Source organism: Fringilla coelebs (assembly GCF_963513975.1).
Source record: "Fringilla coelebs genome assembly, chromosome: Z".
In the NCBI taxonomy this organism is placed as follows: domain Eukaryota; kingdom Metazoa; phylum Chordata; class Aves; order Passeriformes; family Fringillidae; genus Fringilla; species Fringilla coelebs.
The window spans coordinates 33,818,358-33,838,353 of NC_140031.1; the positions used below are offsets into that span (position 1 = coordinate 33,818,358).

At 36.2% G+C, this 19,996-nt stretch overlaps 1 protein-coding gene across 1 annotated transcript in view; it reads left to right on the top strand.

The window, feature by feature from the left end:
• The window catches only part of DENND4C (DENN domain containing 4C), a 70,442-nt gene that overhangs the window by 22,237 nt on the left and 28,209 nt on the right, over positions 1-19,996 (top strand). The window contains exons 3-13 of the mRNA XM_084225863.1: positions 3,575-3,827; positions 4,794-4,863; positions 5,642-5,811; positions 7,292-7,533; positions 8,356-8,422; positions 9,055-9,113; positions 10,436-10,580; positions 10,915-11,090; positions 14,715-14,815; positions 17,936-18,154; positions 19,147-19,292. Of these exons, the coding sequence (XP_084081989.1) occupies positions 3,575-3,827; positions 4,794-4,863; positions 5,642-5,811; positions 7,292-7,533; positions 8,356-8,422; positions 9,055-9,113; positions 10,436-10,580; positions 10,915-11,090; positions 14,715-14,815; positions 17,936-18,154; positions 19,147-19,292 (1,648 nt within the window). The remainder of the gene's footprint in view (positions 1-3,574; positions 3,828-4,793; positions 4,864-5,641; positions 5,812-7,291; positions 7,534-8,355; positions 8,423-9,054; positions 9,114-10,435; positions 10,581-10,914; positions 11,091-14,714; positions 14,816-17,935; positions 18,155-19,146; positions 19,293-19,996) is intronic.

Genomic DNA, 19,996 nt, shown 5'->3' on the forward strand with positions numbered 1-19,996 from the left:
TGTTTTTTACATGGAAGAAGAAGAACCAGACAGAAAAATGTTTGTTTTAAAGTACAAGTGGTTTTGCAATTCATAACACTTAGTATAGATAGAAAAGAAAGAATATCAGATTTCTTGCCTGAAGCAGAGGTTCTTGTAATACCAAGTAATGCAATAGTTAGGTAACTTGCATTATGTAAGCAAAGAAATTCTGATTTTTAAAGTTTTTAAAATTTTAAGTGGTATGGGAGGCTTTCATTTGCTTAGGGTTTTTGTGCTAAGGACCCTTGTGATTCTGTATGCCTGATTTCTGAAAATGTCTGCAGGCATATCAACTGAACAAATTGATGATTATGATACTCTTTATTAGAGAGGTATTTCACAAAAGAAAATGAACCCAAATTTCAAGAAGGGTAATAGAAACTGGAGAATGTTCTCAGGAGACAGCGTCTTCAATTGTTCCTTAATCCTACCACTGTGACAACTGCAGTTGGGTGTAGAACAGTGTAGGGTAATAATGATCAAACTAGTAACTTGTTTGTTCAGACAAATAATACTAGAGATGGCATTTTTAAGTAATAAAAGTCTTTCACTCTTTCCCTTTTCTTGATACACCACTTTTCTGACCTTACAATATTTATATAAGTTCCTTTTTTATTCAATACCTGGAAAGTGAGAGAAGAAGAGGAGTCATAAAGGCGTATTTTGCCTAAGAACTGTGAGAGACAGGATTGTGTTTGGACCTAGAGAAGGAGTCAAACTGGACAGCAGTCTTAGACAAATGCAATTTACAGAAGTCTGACTGTTTTGAAATGGTTTTCCAGAAGCAAAGTTTTCTATGGTTTATGGTTTTTAGCTCAACAGCCACAAGTTGTATTTCTTCTTTCTAAACTCTATTACCTGATGCATTGAAGTACACTTTGAAATCAGTAAAACTGGGTGTGAGAGAGCTTCCACGTGCAATGTCAGTCTTACAATGAGATAAGATTTTTTTGGGTTTTGTAGCAAAGGACCTAACATCTAGAGTAAACTGGTTTACATTTTGCTTGAAGTGAAACTGTATGGACCTTGATAGAATAATGTAGCAAATAATGTGTACTTAGGATTGAGACCAAACTATAAATGTAAAAAGGCAGGAAACAAGTCTAGTGATCAGTAATAATTAATCAAAGGCAGACACTTGGAGGTTGAAACAAGTAGAAGTAAACTTACCCTGTCAGGGAGGACATTGTATACACAGGGTGTCATGTGCACTGTTTCATGCATCACTTATGAATGTTTTCTCTGAATCATTAAAACCATTGTTTAATTTGAGTGATTCATGGGTGGTGGCTCTCTTCTGTTTGCTTGCAGATACAGCATTGTACTGTAAGTTGCGAACTATGCATGAGGTTAGGAAATGGTGTGGGTTTAATAATACTGCTCTAGTGTACATGTAGAGGTGCGTGTTGCTTTCATTTTCTTTTTTCTTTTGGTGAGAGGTGACCCCACTGATAAAGTCTTGAACACTTAAAGTATTTTTCTTTCAATACTTGTAAACTTAGTAAATTGGACTGCTGGAACAGTCTGATTAATGTTGTGCTCCTTCTTATAAGCTGAAAGCTGACAAATGTTTCTGGAATAAATTTATAATTTTTATTTTATTTAAAATACGTGAAACTGAAATAAAACTGAGCTGAAACTTTAATTGGAGACTGTCCTGTTAGTATTTTATTCTGATTGATGTAGACAGTGATGTGGAGAATTCATGTAAACTCCTTATGCGCAATGGATGTGGCCTGAGAGCTGCTGCCATTGTAGTTGTTTGGATTCTGTTTTGCTTGAGGTTCTTTAACTTTTTGGAGGAGCAAAATAAGTGTTCTTCCAGAATTTTACTTAGTTTTGGAGTAGTTCAGTTACACCTACTTTTTCTATAAATATCTTGAACCAGTAGGTAGTATATTAACACTAATGTTGCGACTTGGAAATACTGGTACTGGGCTGGTTCTGAGAATACACATTGTTTAAAATGTACGAAGTCTGATGGTCAGAGTCTTTACAACTGAAACCATCGTTGAATATTGTTGTCCTCCATAAACTAGTTGAATAAATTGGCAGCCTAGTAGCTACACCAATATAGCCCCAACTCATGTGATTTCTTTGTTTTCTTAAAGTATTCTATGACTGTAATTTATGTCTGTCATCAATACTATTACAAGATGTGGTTTTTAATAAATCCTAATAAATGGTAATTTTTGCATATTCCAGTTTAATTATGGAAATAGTCTTTAAGTAATTTTGGAAGTTTAATAATTTTTTTTTCTCAAGTTCTGAGAATAGTTGGATATGAAAAAAGACTCTTATTTTAGCTTAGACACATGACTTTCTGAAGTTTTCAAGTATGTACTTAGTACTAGTCTGTCAAACATTTAACCAAAGGTATTTGGGGATAGTAAATATGTATTTCCTGGTTATTTCTTATTTTAACCTTGTGAGGGACTACGAGTGAGAAGCTGGAGATCACAAAGTACAAAGGTTTAATGTGTTACCTTTATCCTATGTCTTGTTATGATAAAAACTGATTTGAAGGTGACAAGTACTCTGTACATACTGCAGAGAACCAAGCACATGGAGCCATTGCATATTTGGGTGTGGAATGGGAGATAAAGCTTGCCCTATAATAACATCTGTGCATCAGAAATGTTCAGGTGTATGTTTTGACTTCCACATTTTTTCTCACAGTGACTTTCTAATAGTTTTATCTTAGGTAAAGAAATGTTATAGCTTATTTAGCTGCTGTGAAGCTGTTAAGGATCTTTCATTTTTTGCTAAAAATATGATGATCTAAGTTAGTGATCTTGCAAAAAGAAAAAAGTCATGCACCCCATGAATGTTGCTGTACAGCCACATATAAAATATACAAGATATGTAAGATACATTCTGCTTTCTAGATGTACAGTCAATTGTACTTAATATTTCTTCCTCTACTGTGGAACAAAGTATTAGTTTGTCTTCCTGCCTCATTTTCTTAAGCACTGTTATTCAAACTGTGAATGTCAATTATTACTGGGCTTGGATTGTTTTTTTCTGTAAAAATTCGTCTGGGAAGCAGACTTCTGTCCTCTGCTGTGCTTTTTCAAAAATATTTATTTTAAAAACCAACCAACCAACCAAACAAACAAAAAAAACCCCAAACCCAAAAGATGCTTAACAAAAAACCCAGAAAAAAACAAGTTTTAAAAGACTTAGTAGTAATTTCAGTGATTAAATTATCCACTGTGTCGTGTGCAAGCAATTTAAAGTGGAATTTGTATTTATTTTTCATTGATAGTGCATCATTCCAACTAGCTCTATAATAAATCCTTTTCAATGTAGCTTGATTTTATTTTTCTGAAACTCTGGTTTGTTCCCACAGAGAGTTCAGTATAGTATTAAATATTTCTGAGCAGTTTCTTCAACCTCAGGTACTGCATGATGAAAGAGAATGTATGAGATTCATGTTAAAATGTTGCAATGATGACATAGGTTGCTAATGGATGGACAGTTTCTCCAAATTCACTCGGGTAACTTCGTGTCTGTTTGAATACGCATGATAATGTTTCCTTCCCGTGCGCAGAGTTCTCTACGAGGGGAAGGAACGCATAATTTCGGGCTGTGAGGTGATTCAAGCTACTCCGTATGGTCGTTGTGCTAACGTTAACAACAGCTCGGCTTCTTCGCAACGCATCTTCATCACCTACCGAAGGGCCCCTCCAGTGCGACCCCAGAACTCACTGGCAGTGACAGATATCTGTGTTATTGTTACCAGCAAAGGGGAAACCCCTCCTCACACATTCTGTAAGGTGGATAAGAATTTAAATTGTGGTATGGTGAGTATCTGTAAGCTTGAGTTTCTTTTTCTTTCTTTTTTCCTTTTTAGCCCAACACATATATTTAAAGGAGGAGCTCCTTAAACTCTTCTTAGCACTATTGTAATTGTGTTCTATCACTGTGTCAGAATTCCTTCATTCTTTATACGATGTGTGAGATGTCAGTTTTGTAGGTTTTGTTGCTTTAAGTTCCTTTCATGTTGCAAATGACTGTTTCATACTGATTACTTGCTACTTCTGTTTGTACATTCATGTCTATGTGCTATTTAGGAGTAGTGCAATGAGGTTTTAATTTTACTTTTCTTGAATTATCTCTCCCACACCCTTTGGGGATGCTGACACTTGGGATGAAGCAGAAATACTTTTTTCTTAGTTATTCATTAATGCCTGTGTTACTAATGCATTGTAAGGATGATAATTACTGCTTAGAGTTTCTTGGTGTGCTTTGCTTTAATTGGTTCTTTTTGTTTTAGTTTTGTTTTGCATTTAGTTTAGTTGCAGTGGAATAAGTGAGTTTTTTTGAATAGTAGAGTATAGGTAGCCAAACTGCAAAAACACTATGTCAATAACCAGTTTACAATAAAAGCTTCAAATTATGAGTTATGATGATTTGAACTTGACTTCTTGTAATGAGGTCCCTATTAAGAGTCTACTTTTAAATTAGCAAGGAAACATGAAGGTGAAAATTAATTTGCTTCACTTTTGCTTGCTCTTTTGTTGACATAGGTCAGAGAGTAGTGTGGTTGTGTGTGGTGTGGTTATTTTATGTAATGTCTAAAAAATGAGAGAAGGGTGAATTCTCATTTTTGTCATTTACATGCACTCAGCTGCCAGCTGGTCATTTTATTCTGTAATGTTTTTTGTTAAAATACTTGATTTGTTTGTAAAGGGAGTATATTCAAATGTTTGATTTCTGTTGCTTGTTGTCATCTTGGCTGGTTCTGAGATGAAACTTGTGTCTTCCAGTGGGGTTCCAGTGTATACCTTTGTTACAAGAAGTCTGTGCCAGCTTCTAACTCTTTGGCATATAAAGCTGGTAAGTAATTTTAGAAGCTGTCTTAACATGTTAACAAAAGGATTCAAATGCCTTGTTAAAATAAAATAATAATTTGAAAAATTCAACTGCTGTCTGTCAGAATACTGGTCCTGGAGGATGTCGTTTGAAATCAGCTTCTATAATGCCTTCTTTGCTCACCTTATTTTTTCCCAGGGGAAAAAGAAAAGGAATAACATTTCTCTTTACTATTTTAGTTCTTATCGTGACAGGCTTGCTAACTGAGTAGCTTTAGAAACTTTTGTCTTTGCAAACATTTCACATTTAGGAAAAGACTTCATATTTTTTGTGTTGGTGATAATGGAGGAGTAATTAAAATCCTGTTCAGGTTTACTTGTATTTCATTCTGTGCCTAAACATCTTCTGGTTAATTTGTTCCTTCCTTTCAATTCTGCAACTATTTTCTTCTTCTTTATTTGAAGAGAGTCAAAAATGTTCTGAACAATAAACAAGAAGTCTGGCTTGTAAAAAAAATTTTAATGCCTTGCTACAGATTATTTTTTGTTTATGAAGAAGCCCAGAAAAACTTGCAGAAGCATTTCTGCTGAGCAGTAAGTGCACCAAATTCCTTTAAAAGGAGTACATTATCAAATAGAAGTTGAAAGAATAGATAACAAAGTTGGTGTTCCACAGAACAAGCAAGATGAGCAGCAATAGTAAACCCACAGTTGTGTAGATGTAGCTATATTTTGTGGAAAATATATTCCTTGCAATATTTAGGGCCTACAGAGCAAATGTGTACTTTTCTTTTTTCTTTGAGGCTTACTTTTCAGATATCCTCAAGAGAACTATGAGTCATTTCCGCTGTCAGACTCTGTACCTCTCTTCTGCCTTCCTATGGGAGCTACTATTGAATGCTGGGACCCTCAAACCAAATATCCACTACCAGTGTTCTCAACATTTGTACTGACCTGCTCTTCAGCGGAAAAGGTATGGCTCTGTGTTTTTGCTTTTATTTCAGATGGCTGTTATGGAGCTACACAGGGATTGTTCCTTCTGTGTTTGGGGAATACACTAATACTTCCCTTATAAAGTTATATTTCTTAAGGCTTCATGTAAGATGAAACTGAAGAAAACAGGAAGCAGCTGGAAGAGTATGTGCTGTTTACTCCTATGTAGGTTGAACCAGACCCTTAACAAAACCATAGCTCACAGCACATGGCTTTCTCTGTTCTTTCATGTAATGAGAATGGAAGCATAGCCTATATATTAAAGAGCCTTTAACACAGGTGTTAGCGACGTAGCCAATTGTTACAATTTTCACTTGGTTACCTTAAAAGACACTTTTATGTGACTTTATGTATAACAGGGCGTGTGACTTTCTGTAATAGGGCTCTGTACATATCTCTGCATGTGAATTGAAAACTAGTTACCAGAAAGCAGGAAGGCAGGGAGAAGAAAAGTGTGCATTGAGAGGTAGTATGTGAAAGACTTTAATTTGCATGAAGGAATAGATTCAGAACATCTGAATTCCATCTTCAGATTCTGCTGAATCTGTGTAAGGCCATCAGCATACAAAGACACCAAAAATGTATTGTGTGATTTAGGTTTCAGGCAGGAAGGTAGTAGAGGTACTCCTGATGAAGCAAGGGAGCGTTTGCTTAGGGTTGGTCTCCCAGCTGTTGTTTCAGCTTGCCAATTGTGAATGTGTGTGAACTGTATGAGGGAGTTAGTGATTGTAATGTGTTATTGGCTCTCTGTATCAACGTGTGATTGATTAGCTCTCTAATAAACAGCAGTTTGGCTCTGTTGTGATAACAGCTCAACTTCCACTCTGTCTCACTCCCCTAATAAAAAGAATTTACATACTTCTCCATTTCCAAACAGAACAAAACCACATTGCTTCAAAATATTAATACTTCTTTTGCTAGGAGGGATGCAGTAGCTGCTACTGTTTTTCTTTCCTTATTAATTTTTGCTAAGCTTGACAGAATAACTCAGTTATGAAACACAGACAAATAGATAAGGAGTATTAGAAAATATCTTTTTAATTTGATAAAATGAGAAAAGTCAAAGCTAAAATAGTTTTATTGTTTTGTTTGGTAATGATAGGGGAATTTACTGAACAGAAACATTTCATGAGGGTTTGTGTTTGAGATTTTGGGCATGTTTTTGACCCAGATGATTAATGGATAAAGTTTTGTCACAAAATGAAGGTTTGGTTCCTTCCCTTTCAAGTGAGTATGAATTCTCACTGGTTGAGGAAGGTGAAATGAAATGAGGAAGCAAGTTCAAGGCATTTTGTTTATAGGGTTGCTTTGTGCATGTTACACAAATAGAATCATTTCATAGGTACCAGCAAAAGCACTGTAGTGTGTGCAAACTCCAAAGACTTAAAGGTGCATCAAAAGTTCTAGCCCATATTCCCGTTAAATACTGGCCTGCTTAGCTGTTTTTCTTGATCTTGTAGGTTTACGGTGCTGCTATCCAGTTTTATGAGCCTTATCCCCGGGAGCTGCTAACAGAAAAACAGCAATCACAGCTGGGTCTTCTGACAACTGTAGAGAGAAAAGTGATTACTTCCAAGTCCATCAATTCAAACAAATGCATCTGTCTTCTTTCACACTGGCCTTTCTTTGAAGCATTTCGAAAATTTCTTATGTTCATCTACAAACTCTCTGTCTCTGGACCTCATCCTCTTCCCATTGAAAAGTATGTAAAACATTTTTGAAGTTTCTGTGGGATTGTTGTCATAAGCTCAAGAAATCATGTTGCTGTAGTTGCTATAGTTGATCCACTGTCATGTTTGCACTGTTTAGCTTATGTTGTACTGATAGAAATTATTGCTGCTCCTGTTTAATACTACTGGCTCTTGCAGTGCCAGCAAAGCTAACTGGATTTTAGTCTGGGTGTTTTTTAGAATATGTCAAGCCTGTTTACCTCTCTTTTAGCTACATCAAGCCCAGAACAGGCTGTGCTGTAATACATGCTACATTTCTAGTCCTGTGTTTTAGCGTAGTGAATTTCAGCTCAGTAATGCTGTACATCAGTGGTGAATATCTGTTTGTTTCCAAGCATTGCTGCTAATTCATGTCTATGAATATGTGTGCAAACTCTGCAGAGGATGCTTGTCATGGTCCTGAAACTTTGCTGGAAAATGATGTTACCTTCAAATAAGATGGATGTTAAGAAATCCAGCAAAATATTTTCTCTTAGCAGAATCTCTTTAGAAACTGGAGAACAGGGTTAGGCTGCCTGGGATTTAAAGTGGCTTGCCTAAATGCCAGTATGTTCTTATCTTTTGCTTACATATCTGAAGCTGCCAGTATTAATTTTCAGGCATGCAATTGAATGAATGAAGCTTCTTCATTTTAGCTTGCACAAACAGGCTCTTAGACTTTTCAAAAGAGTAAAGAAATCTTAGAAGTCTTTCTAAAAAATGCTAACATATTAATTCTAAAATATGCTTTACGTTGTTTTCAGCCCTTCATTACACCCTGGTGCTGTTTTTCTAATATCTTGTCTTCTTTGCAGGCATATATCCCATTTTATGCACAATATACCTTTCCCTTCACCACAAAGGCCAAGGATTCTTGTGCAGGTAAGCAAAAATTTTCATCCATTTGAAGCTGCAGCAAGAGCAAGTCCTCTCTTTCCTTTGGTTTCTTTATTTTTTTTAACTTGGGTTTGAATGCATACCTCCTGGAAGGGAGAGGGGAAGAGGTGGATGGGCTGGCCTACTCTCACATTGATACAAACCTGGGACAACTTAGCAAAGGAAACAAACTCTTTCATACTTCAGGTGGTGTGGATGGCAGAAGTGTTCTACTTGCACTTTTGAAATATCTGCCATGTGTTATGCTTTCATTTTATAGCCACCATTTGCATTACCTCAGTGGTAGGGTTGTTTTCTGTCTTCCCCTCATTTGTCCACCCACTGCTGTGGGGCAGAGGTTAGTCCCCTGGGGCGCTGTCTCTTGAACTTCTCTGTTTAGTCACCTAGCAGCATGTTACATGACTGTGACACTGAGTCACAGACGATTTCCTGTAATTCTCAGAATTGTTTTGGTGACTAATATGAGCTCTGTTCACTTAGTGAACCCAAGTCCCAAAGTCACTGTGTCTCTATGCCAGGTGGTCTGTGAGACTATGGATATATATTTCTATTGGAATGTTATACTGTATTAACTTGGAGTTGTTTTTATCAATCACATATTACTTTATGTGTTTCAGCTTTCTGCCCATGATGCATTAATATTGTCACAGCCAGTTTCTACACCGTTGCCATTAAGGTATCATTATTAATGCTTTAAATGTATGCTACTTGAAAAAATCAGAGGCAAGCAGGAGTCAGTCATAGAAGAAAGTCAAATATTAGTGCAATATCATGAAGTATTATAAACAGGAAGCTCAATATGTGTTTATAATGTTACACAGTCTTGTCTTGACATACATGCGGCCCTTGTGGAAGTAAAATATCACTAATTATCCTGAAATAAAGATAAATTGCCAGATTATTGCAGGAACTCTTAAAGGAATAATAAGGCATTTGTGAGGAAAAAAATACCCATATTTAAAGATCTTGTATTTTCAGAACCAATCTAGTAAGCAAAATTTAATAGCATAGAGACTGCTGTCTTGCTTTTTTCCCCTTTTTAGATCCAAGAGAGACAATAGCATCCAGCAGTTAGGTGAAATCCATGAATACACAAGTGTGCAAACATTTTGGGAATACAGGGGTGTACCTCCAGATTAGTATTTGTGCTTGAAGGTTGATGCAGTGTCTGCGGATGCTTCCTGCATCTTCTGGGTTAGATTGTGACGTGGAGTTTTATTTCAACGCTCTTTTGATTTCAAGTTAAAAACCAAAATCTTCTCCCTTTTTATTCTCTCCACCCATTATCATATAATATTCTAATATTATCATATAATCATATGATTATATGATGATAACATTATCATATAGTATTCTTTATGCAGAATCCCATCTTTAATCACATTTGTTGCACAAGCTTTTGGATAAAAAATTGCAGCCAGGCACTAAATTGCAAAACAACACGTAAGAACCTTTTTAAGGACAGATTTTACACCCTTGTACTCATAGAGTCAGTACAATTCCTAAATGCATACAGTCTCAACAAATTGAATGGAGGCTAAACTGCAGAAACTAAAAGCACGTTTCCATCAGAATGATGGATTATTTTTAACTCACACAGGAATTTGATGCTGTGATTCTAAGATCAAATGGATACTCTAGTTCATGATTCTTGTGTGAGGTAACTCATATGAAACTGATGGTGTTATTTTTGTTTGAATTAGCAATTAGCTTTGCTTTGTTGGTATGAAGACAAGATGCCAGTGCATCTCTGAGAGCGAGTGCTGTAAACAACACAAATTTAGCACTAGCAATAGAATTTAAATTTATGTTTCTTTGGGGTAGTACAAGCCTTAAAATGATGTGATAGCTATTATTTAGATAGGTATCTGATGTGTATTAGCACCATTCAACTAGCTGATCCCTAACGTTGACGGTTATCAGAAATTTGATAGTAGTGAATTTTTTTTAAACTCTGTAACATTTTTCTTTTCTTCTCCTTTCCCATCCACTCCTTAGTGGAGCAAACTTTAGCACTCTGCTCATGAATCTTGGACCAGAAAACTGTGCCACTCTGTTACTCTTTGTATTACTAGAAGGCAAGATTCTCCTCCATTCCCTTAGACCGGCTGTGTTGACAGGAGTTGCTGAAGCTGTAGTAGCTGTAAGTACAAAGTGTTCTGTACTGCAGTAAGAGAAATTGATTTAAATATCACAGTTGTAACAAGGCTTTGAGTTAAAATGACTGATATACTAAATGGTCAAAGCAATAGCATTTAGTTCAATTGCCCTATGTAGTAACTCTTAGAAGATCATGATTTGTGCTTAGCTGAGAGTTATACTGTGTTAAAGTAACAAACTTGGGGACCTTTTCCTGATAGCGTTACAAAGCTTTTAGTAATTTCATTTCAATGTGCTGCATGTAACTTCTTGTTTTTTCTTGTATGGTACCTGTTGCCTTTTTTTAATGCATTTATTTCATTTAATTTTTCCTTCAGATGATATTTCCATTTCAGTGGCAATGTCCATATATCCCCCTCTGTCCTTTGTCTCTGGCCACCGTACTCAGTGCACCTCTTCCATTTATTGTTGGAGTTGATTCACGATACTTTGATCTGTACGATCCACCACAGGATATTGTGTGCATTGACTTAGACACAAACATGGTCTACATGTAAGTTCTATGGAGATTTTACATTTTTCTGTAGATGAAGAGATTGCTGAAATGCTCAGGAGACAAAATTGTTAAATACTATTTGAGCCAACATGGTTTTTTTCTTACTGTCCCTTTTTTTTTCTTAATTTCTAAAGCTTTAAAGTAAATTAAAACTTAGTAAGTCAAGGATCAACACTTCACACTTCCTATAAAAATTTGAGGCAGATCTTGCTATAAATGCAGTAACAATGGTAAGTAATTAGCAAAAGGATTGTCCCCCTGTACTGGGTGCTGCTGAGGCCATATCTCAAATGCTGTGTTCAGTTCTGAGCACTTCACAAGAAAGACATTGAGGTGTTGGAGCCTGTCCAGAGAAGGTGGTGAAGGGTCTGAAGCACAAGGGTTGTGAGGAGCAGATGAGGGATCGGGGGTTGTGTAGCATCTAGAAAAGGACCCTGAGGAAGACCTTATCACTCCCTACAACTGCCTGAAAGGAGGCTATAGCCAGGTGGAGGTCAGTCTCTTGTCCCAGGTAGCAAGCAGCAAGACTAAAGGAAAAGGCCTCAAGTTGCACCATGTGAGCTTTAGATTAGATAGTAGGAAAACTTTATTCACTCGTGGTCAGGCATTGGAATTGACTACTCAGAGAAGTTGCTGAATCGCCAGCTCTAGAGGGTATTTAAAAGACATATAGATGCAGTGCTTGTTTTAGTTGTGGACGTGATTTTGTGATAGTCATGAAAGTGTTATTTAAGTGGTTGGACCTGATCATCTTAAAGCAACCTTCATGAACATGAATGCTTCAGGATCTTTCATAATAACTCTTGATAACTATCTTGCACTTGGGCTACTTTATGTTAGTATTCATAAAGAAATTTTTCTGAAGTTACAAGGACCATGTTTTTTGTGAGACTAATCAAGCAAAATTTGGTGTCTTCACTACATTAACTCTAAAAAATTTTAACTTAATTATTGTATTGTAATGTAGTACTTCTCTTAAATGAAAGTATTCCTTGAACAGTTTCTTTGCACCTTCTTGAGGAGAGGCTAATTCAGAATAATTATTCTGGGTTTCTATAATGTGAGCACAAATAACAGAAAGGAAAAGTTGTTTTTTTCACTGTTTAGTAACTACTTTTCCATTTTTAGCTAGAACATAAATAGAAAGCTTTTTAGTAACTACTTTTCCATTTTTAGCTAGAGCATAAATGGAAAGATGGATCTAAGCTAGTTCAAGATGAGGATGAGTATCACTAATTCGAGTGCACATCTTTGTGCAAATTTTGTTTTACTTATCATGTCATTTTTTAACACTTGACTTTTTTTTCACTCACTTGAGTTAGAGTTAGTAATTTGACCTGTGGATCAGTAAAATGCTTACTGGATTTTTACTGTCTCAGAAGGACCCTTCCTCTACTGATGTCAATGTTTCCTTTACATTACTGACATATGTTTTTTTGTTAGTAGCATCACAGGAAATGGTAAACAATGAAACAAATTGTGTTTGTTTTTTCTGTCTGGTGTTTTTTTCTCCTTCCCCTAAGTCTCCATGAAAAACACTTCAAAAATAATTTTCATCAGTTTATAACAAAGTACTATGCCACCAAGAGAGTAATTGTAGGTATTGTGAAAGTAGAATGTATTGAATAAAGTCATGACAGATAACTTAATCATTTGAAGATTCTTGCAGGGAAAAATACCTCAGTATTTTTGTTCATAAGTAGAATGGAAGTTGAGGATTGTGTTGCAGAAAAGTAGAGATAAAACCAGGAGAATTTGCAGGGAGGTAGGAATATCAAGATGCTGTAGGACTGTTAGAAAGACCAAATACTAAAAATCTACTAGTGGCTGACCTCTTATGAGGCAGTCAACTGGAAAGGCTTTCCCACCCTTTCTTTTACTGTCTTATAAGCCCTTTTCTTTTTCAGTAGTGAAATGATTGCTTCTGGTTTTGCTGCCCATTTTGCATTTATCCTATCTATACGTGTTTGACTTCCAGAGGAGTTTGGCATATGTAACTTTTGACTTCAGTAAATGTGAAGTATTGGTAGCTGTGTTATAAAGCATTTTTAACCTGGCAATGAGTATATCTTTTGGTTTTGGGGGTGTATAGGTAAGCCCAAATATCCATAAAGCACTTTGTGTTAAAAATAATATAGAATTATGAAAATGCTGTGTTATTAGTGAATAAAGATTTTTTTTTCATTTAATTTTATCCACATCGACTTTTGGCCCTTTTTAGTTCTATGGCAGTGCAGTAGTGCTGGATTTATTTGTTTGCTTGCTTAGGTATAAAAGTATTTAATAGCACTGTTTCTGACTTGGAAAGACTGCTTAATAGAAAAATCAATTTCTAGAGCAAGTATGCTGCTTTCTTAAGCTATAACAAAAAATACTAAATACCTTTTATTCAAAATAAATAATAAATAAAATACCTAAATATCTGAAATAAAATAATTTAAAAATAAATAAAAATATTTTTTATTAATTCAGCATCTTCCTTATTATTTTAAATTTTTTTTAACTCTCTCTGTGATACTTAATGAGCCTTCAATGTTACCTAGCCTTTTTAGGGTAAAGATTTGAAAGTTTGTTGTATTTTCTAAGCAGGATTTTTTTCCTGTCACTTTTGCATTGGTACTATTTGTATTGTTTATAGGCAAGCCATTATTGTGGGGGAAGAATGGGCAAAGGCATCCATATGCATGGAATTTTTCTTTAATTCCAGGATCTCTGGCTTCCTTTCTAAGATATTTCTGTGTTCATGCCAATAAGGCAAATAATAATGGAACAAGTATTTCACAGATGCAAAGTGCAAAAACAACTAGTCCCAGTATCAGCTTGGGTAGTAATAACTGGTTAGGTTTCAGGACAAAGAGGGTTGTTATATTTTCTGTAAGAGCAATTCTCTCCCATTTTCTGCCTTCCAGAAAGAGGCATAGGAGTTCTTGGGATTTATTCCCTTCTCTTTATTTATATCCCACTGCTAAAGGAGGTCTATTAAACCTGCTGTTGTCCTTAAAGAAGATGAGCATCCCTTTAGTTAATTTACCCCACTGCTTAATCAACCACATAATTTTCCAACTGTGAACTGAATTCCCAGTCTTTCTAGTACCTGTTAGACTGTGAAGATGGAACTGGGTTGCCATAGACATATAGCAAAGTACCATATGATAATCAAGTTGTCAGACTGATCTGGGTTCTTTCAGTAACATGTTGTACTCAGAACTGCCTTTATTTGAAGGAGCAGTAGTATGGCAGGTTTATGGACTGCCATAGTCTAGAAATAGACTTTGTATAATCACATACAGAAGAGTGTGCTTAAATAATATTGGCAAGGCTGAAAAAAAATCTAAAAGAGAAATAGCCTATAAAGTCTAAATTAAATCTGAAGGCAGGTTTCCTTGCAGACTGGAGGAAACTACTCATTACTCACTTTATACTGTTGTGTACCTGAATAAATGAAATTCTGAGTTATGTCAGTCCCATTTTATTATTTTTAACAAATAGGTACAGGGTCAAGATTTCAAAATAATTTTAAGGTACTGTCTTCTGTAAATGAAGCAACTGAAGGCTGTTGACATTATTCTTTTTTATATTGTCTCTATTTTATATGTACTTTTCTGTCTCTCCTGTGTTTAGATCAGATGATAAGAAGAGCACCAACTGGAAGCAGTTCCCTAAAAAACCATGTAAAAGTCTTCTCAGCACCTTAAAGAAACTGCACCCACAGCTTGCAGCAGGTGAAATAGATAAAATAAGAACTTTGAATTAGTATATAAATGTAATGATTTCCTCCTATCACATGCAGTGTGATTTTTTTGTTAGACTCTTTAAATGTGAATTCTTAGAATTTAATCCCTTTTTTCTCCTTTATTTGTGGTCATGTCCAGCCTCTCATCCAGCAGCACCGCCAAGTCCTTGGCAGAGTTCTGTTCATCCCCCAGCTTGTGCTGATACTGGGGGTTCCCCACCTCAGGGTGCACCATCTTGCACTTGGTCTTGTTAAATCTTAGGAGATTTCCGTGGGCTCAGTTTCTTGAGTTTGTCCAAGTCCCTCTGGATGGCATCCCATTCCTCAGGCATGTCACCAGCATCACTCAGCTCGGTGTCATCTTCAAACTTGCTGAGGGTGCACTCGATCCCTTTGTCTTTGTTTTTGATAATAAATAACACAGGCCCTGATATGGACCCCTGAGGGATGCCACATGTCACTAATATCGGTCAGGGCTCTAAACCATTCACCACTAACTACCCTCTGGATGGGAGGGTAAACAATTTCTTATCCATCTGTCCACCTGTCAAATCCATTTGTCTCCAATTTAGAGAGAAGGTGTTGTGGGGGTCTATGTCAAAGGCTTTACACAGTTCTGGAGATCTCTAGCCCTTCCCTGCTGATGTAATCACTCCATCACAGAAGGTCACTGAGTTGGGCAGGCAGGACTTGCTCTTGGTGAAGCTGTGCTAGTGTCTCAAGTCACCTCCCTGTTCTCCCTGTGCCTTAGCACAGCTTCTAGCAGGATCTGTTCCATGCTCTTCCCTGGCACAGAAGGGAGGCTGATGAGGTGGTGGTTGCCTGGGTCCAGTGCTAGTGAATACCTTAGATAACGACTTTTCTACCACAATAATGGAGTAGCTAATTTTTGACAAATTGTTTTGTTAAAAGAAAAATAACTACTGGCTCTATTCAGCCTAATGTGTTTGACAGATAAGAGCAAAGTTCTAACTGACCTAACAGTTTTCAGGTATTGTTTCTTTCTAACTGGAAATAGATTCTTTCAGGTAAGATGGTTCAGGGTATGTAAAGTTATGTTGTTATGGAGAAGAAAACCATGCTGACCTCATAGGTGTACCTAAGATAGAGAAAATTCATAAATGAAAGAAATAAAAGCAAGAAATTCATAAATGAAATTCATAAAAGCAAGAAATTAAGAGGTAGGTGTTCCTGCCTTAGTTTTCGATGATTTTTTTTTCAAATAGCCTTTACTTCATCTGTTAGAAAATCTTAACTTTTACATTCATCAGAAGTGTGTATCATTCATTAGGAATTACTTCCTAATTCTGTCTTGAGCACAACCAGTGGTCTCTCTTAAATATTTTTCTATTTTAACAATATTATAATAGCTGTGTTGTAATATTTATATTTATGTAGAGGTATTTTATTATTATAACTGATATTTTTGTTTTAAGTGTGGAACTGTCATTTTCAGCAATACCTGCTGCTGATTTTTTAAGAATGCAAGAGTAAACTCTTGATGTCACTTACTTGTTTCCACCATTTGGTGCACTAAAATGTTAGGATTGATGTTAGAAAAGTAGTTGTAGATGTGTATTTTTCAGAACTGGAAAAACATGGTGTAACAAATGAGTGGTTTAGGTCACTTAAAGAATCAGCAGCAAAGCTATTGGCAAAAGCAGGTTTCATATGATTTTGCAAAAGCACAACAAAGTTCAGTAGCAAGATTCACTTTATCACTGATGAAGAACAAAAGAAAAATCAGATTAGAATCAAGGTAGAATGATTTTAACAAAGTCTGGAAATGCAAAGGGGCAAGGGTATAAAGAGCTAGGTATAAAGAGACACATCTGTAGGGTCAAGAGGTCCTCAAGAGTCAGAGAGGACCCCCTTGCTTTCTAAATTCCTGATGGAGCCTAGGTGCAACTGAATCCAAACTCAGCCTTAGACCAAGGGGCCAAGTCTGAGCTAAGCCCCAGGTTTGTCTAGAGGATTTAGCAGCGCTTAATCGTTGACTGATATAACATTTACAAAGTGATTTAAGAAGATTTACTGTAAGCACCGCAGTAACTTCATTACAGATCTGAGATGGAAATATTCATACTCTACTTGCGACTGGGTGTTTAAGTCCGTTGACACAAACATGCACACAGACCCAAAGAATTGTATGCAAATGTGTATGTACCTGTTGAAAATTCACTTTGAGTTCAGTGAGATACTCCCATCCCTTGACAACACTCCAAGGGTGACAGGTTGAGCGTTGAGGATTGGGTGGTACCCAGTACTGAGGGGGGTAGCCCAGACCCTGTCAGCGGGTTTCAGCAATGGTCCTCAGAGTATGGCATGGCAAACTAGAGAGCTGGTGGGCTCAGAGAGGTCCCACTGAGAATTAGGCACTGGTGCAGTCATAGCTACCCAGGAGAGCTAAGAGGGCCTGGTTAAGGACTAATCTTCATAGTATTACAAAATTATCATCTTCAGTAATCTGTCAGTCTTCATCCTGTGGACTGAAAACTACTGGAATTTTCCTCAGAAGTCCAGTAGTAGTAGTAGTAGTAGTAGTAGTAGTAGTAATAATAATAATAATAATAATAATAATAATAATAATAATAATGTCTGTTTAAGCTATTATTCAGTCAAATAGTGTTCCAAGACTATCCATTAGGCAAGAACTGTTCTTTAGGCAGCAGCAGTTCCTGAGAATGGCCCATGTTTCTGGTGAGCTGAAGGGGACCTTAATGCTTAGAAGCCATTAATCAAGGCTAAGGCCTAGAGAGAATGCTTGAGGAAAGTGGAGATTGTACAGCCGCCCAAAAGGAGCTTGGCTGGGGCAGGGACTGTAAAAAACTACTACACATGGTGCATTGTGTTTGTGTTGATTTATCATTTAAAGACTGTATTCAGTTGAGTATGAAGTAATATTAACTGAGCTGACATCCTTGTTTTGTGTCACAGACTGCTACATGAGTTAGGAAAATACACTTTTGAGGTAATCTTTAATGTCAGCCCATTCAATTGGAAAATAATAATGGGATTTCTAGTGCTTATCACTTATGAACATGGGCAAATAGAAAATTTTGAATGCACTGAATTTTATTAAAGGCTTGTATGTGTTGCTTATTGCTAGTTCACAGGAAGACTCAAGAAGGCTCTGCAGTGGAAATGACACCTATAGAGGCAGATTTCTCCTGGCAGAAGAAAATGATAGAGATTGAGATGTTGATCCAGGAAGCATTTCTCCGTTTCATGGCATCTATTTTGAAGGGTTACAGAACATTCCTCAAGCCAATCACTCAGGCACCTTCAAATAAAGCAACTGCAGCCGATTCACTGTTTGATCATCAAGGTGAGGGTAGGGCAAACAAGCTGCTGATAGCATTGGCAGTGTTACAGCTTCAGAGCTGAAGAGCTGCATAACTTCAAAAGGTCAAAGTTCCCTTTGGTCCTTGGCGGTATTTAAAATTGCAGGTGTCTAAAGTTAAGCTATGCAAAGTTGATTGGAACACAGATACATATGTATAGGACTGCAGGTTTGCACAACTCCAGTATTAGGAAAAGCTTTTTTTTTTGGTAGCATGATGCCGTCTCATCATGGCGTATTCTGCAAAAGCATCTTTTGGGAATTAAAAAATATTTCTCAATTTGTATGACGCAAAAATGCTAAAGGCCAGTAGTGAGGAGTGAAGTAATGGTCTTGATAGACATGGAAAAATAGTAGAGAATGGGGCAGAAATCAGAAATATGGCAAGCAATAAACAATAGTTGGCAAATGTCACTTCCCTTATCACTGTTAACTATTCAGATCTGTTCATGAGTGACATGCCACATAAAATGTCACAGGGGTTTTGTCTGTAGTGGTGGTTTGGGTCTTGTGTCTTCTTTTGGGGTTGTTGATTTTTTTTAATTACTGGATAAGATATTTGAGAAGAAATTTTTAGGTGATCATTTGTAGAGTATTCAATTTTATCAAGCCCATCACCTTTTAGAATAACTTAATTTTTATTTTAGTATTGTTTTAGCTGTTGGATGCTTTTGTACAAGGTCATCTTTTTCTTGCACAATGAATCAACAAACAGAGTGAGGAGGGGTTACATGGGTGTGATTGGTTGCCAAGGATGTAAAAAAAAAGCTATTAAAAATGCTGTTATTTTAATCTTCCAAGTGCAAATAGATATAAGCAGTTGTTATTGATAAAGCAAATACTTTATATATTAGCATCTTAAGTAATTTATTTTGATTATGTGATTTACGTGAAATATGTTTAATAACTCACTTCATGTACTAATTTCTTATGAAACTTTACCTGGTATTTAGTTGTGTGTTCCCTTTTATTACCAGGATTTTTAAAGAGCAGAGATCGGGCGTATACAAAGTTTTACACACATCTCACCAAGACACAGATATTCAGCCGCTTCATTGAAGAGTGCAGTTTTGTGAGTGACAAGGATACTGGCTTGGCATTTTTTGATGACTGCATAGAAAAGGTGAAAAATATACTACTACATAATATTCTGTTCACTTTGTGTTACTGTCCCATCCTTTAGTTGGGAAGGTACATAACTTCTGCAGGGAGTATTCAAAAAGATTGGAATTCTTGGCGGTTATTGCTGAGTTCATTTTCCTTTCTTCATCTTTTTGTGTGGTCATAATTTCTGTGTTGTTGGAGGAAATTTTAATTAAAGGCCTGCAGGATTTCAATATATAAGATAATGTGAGAATTACCAGTAGCTGACACTTCAGGAAAATACCATCCATGTCTTCCTATTAAACGTTAATTTCCTTCCTCTAATGTAGAATTGCTACCAGTAGTCATCTGCCATGACCAAAAACATCACTGTAGTTTTTCCCACAATTTCAACTTTAAACATGCCTAGTGTTTCAGATGTGGTCAGGACTGGTTTATGTAGATAAGTTCCCCTTTCATTACATGCATGTTTTAGGAGAAAGATTGCTCTTTTTTTTTATTATTTTTATTTTTTTAATGTAGCCACATCAGTATGATTCTGGTCTAGATAGGTAATGGAGTTTATAGCTTCATCTTTGAAATTCCAAGTTCACAATACTAAAGTTATGTGCTAGAGAATTGTATTTATTTTTTAAGGCATATGTAAATGATTATTTTTGGGAGAACCTTCATATTAATAACAAGTTTTTATAGACTGCGAGTCTTTGATTCAGTATTGATTCT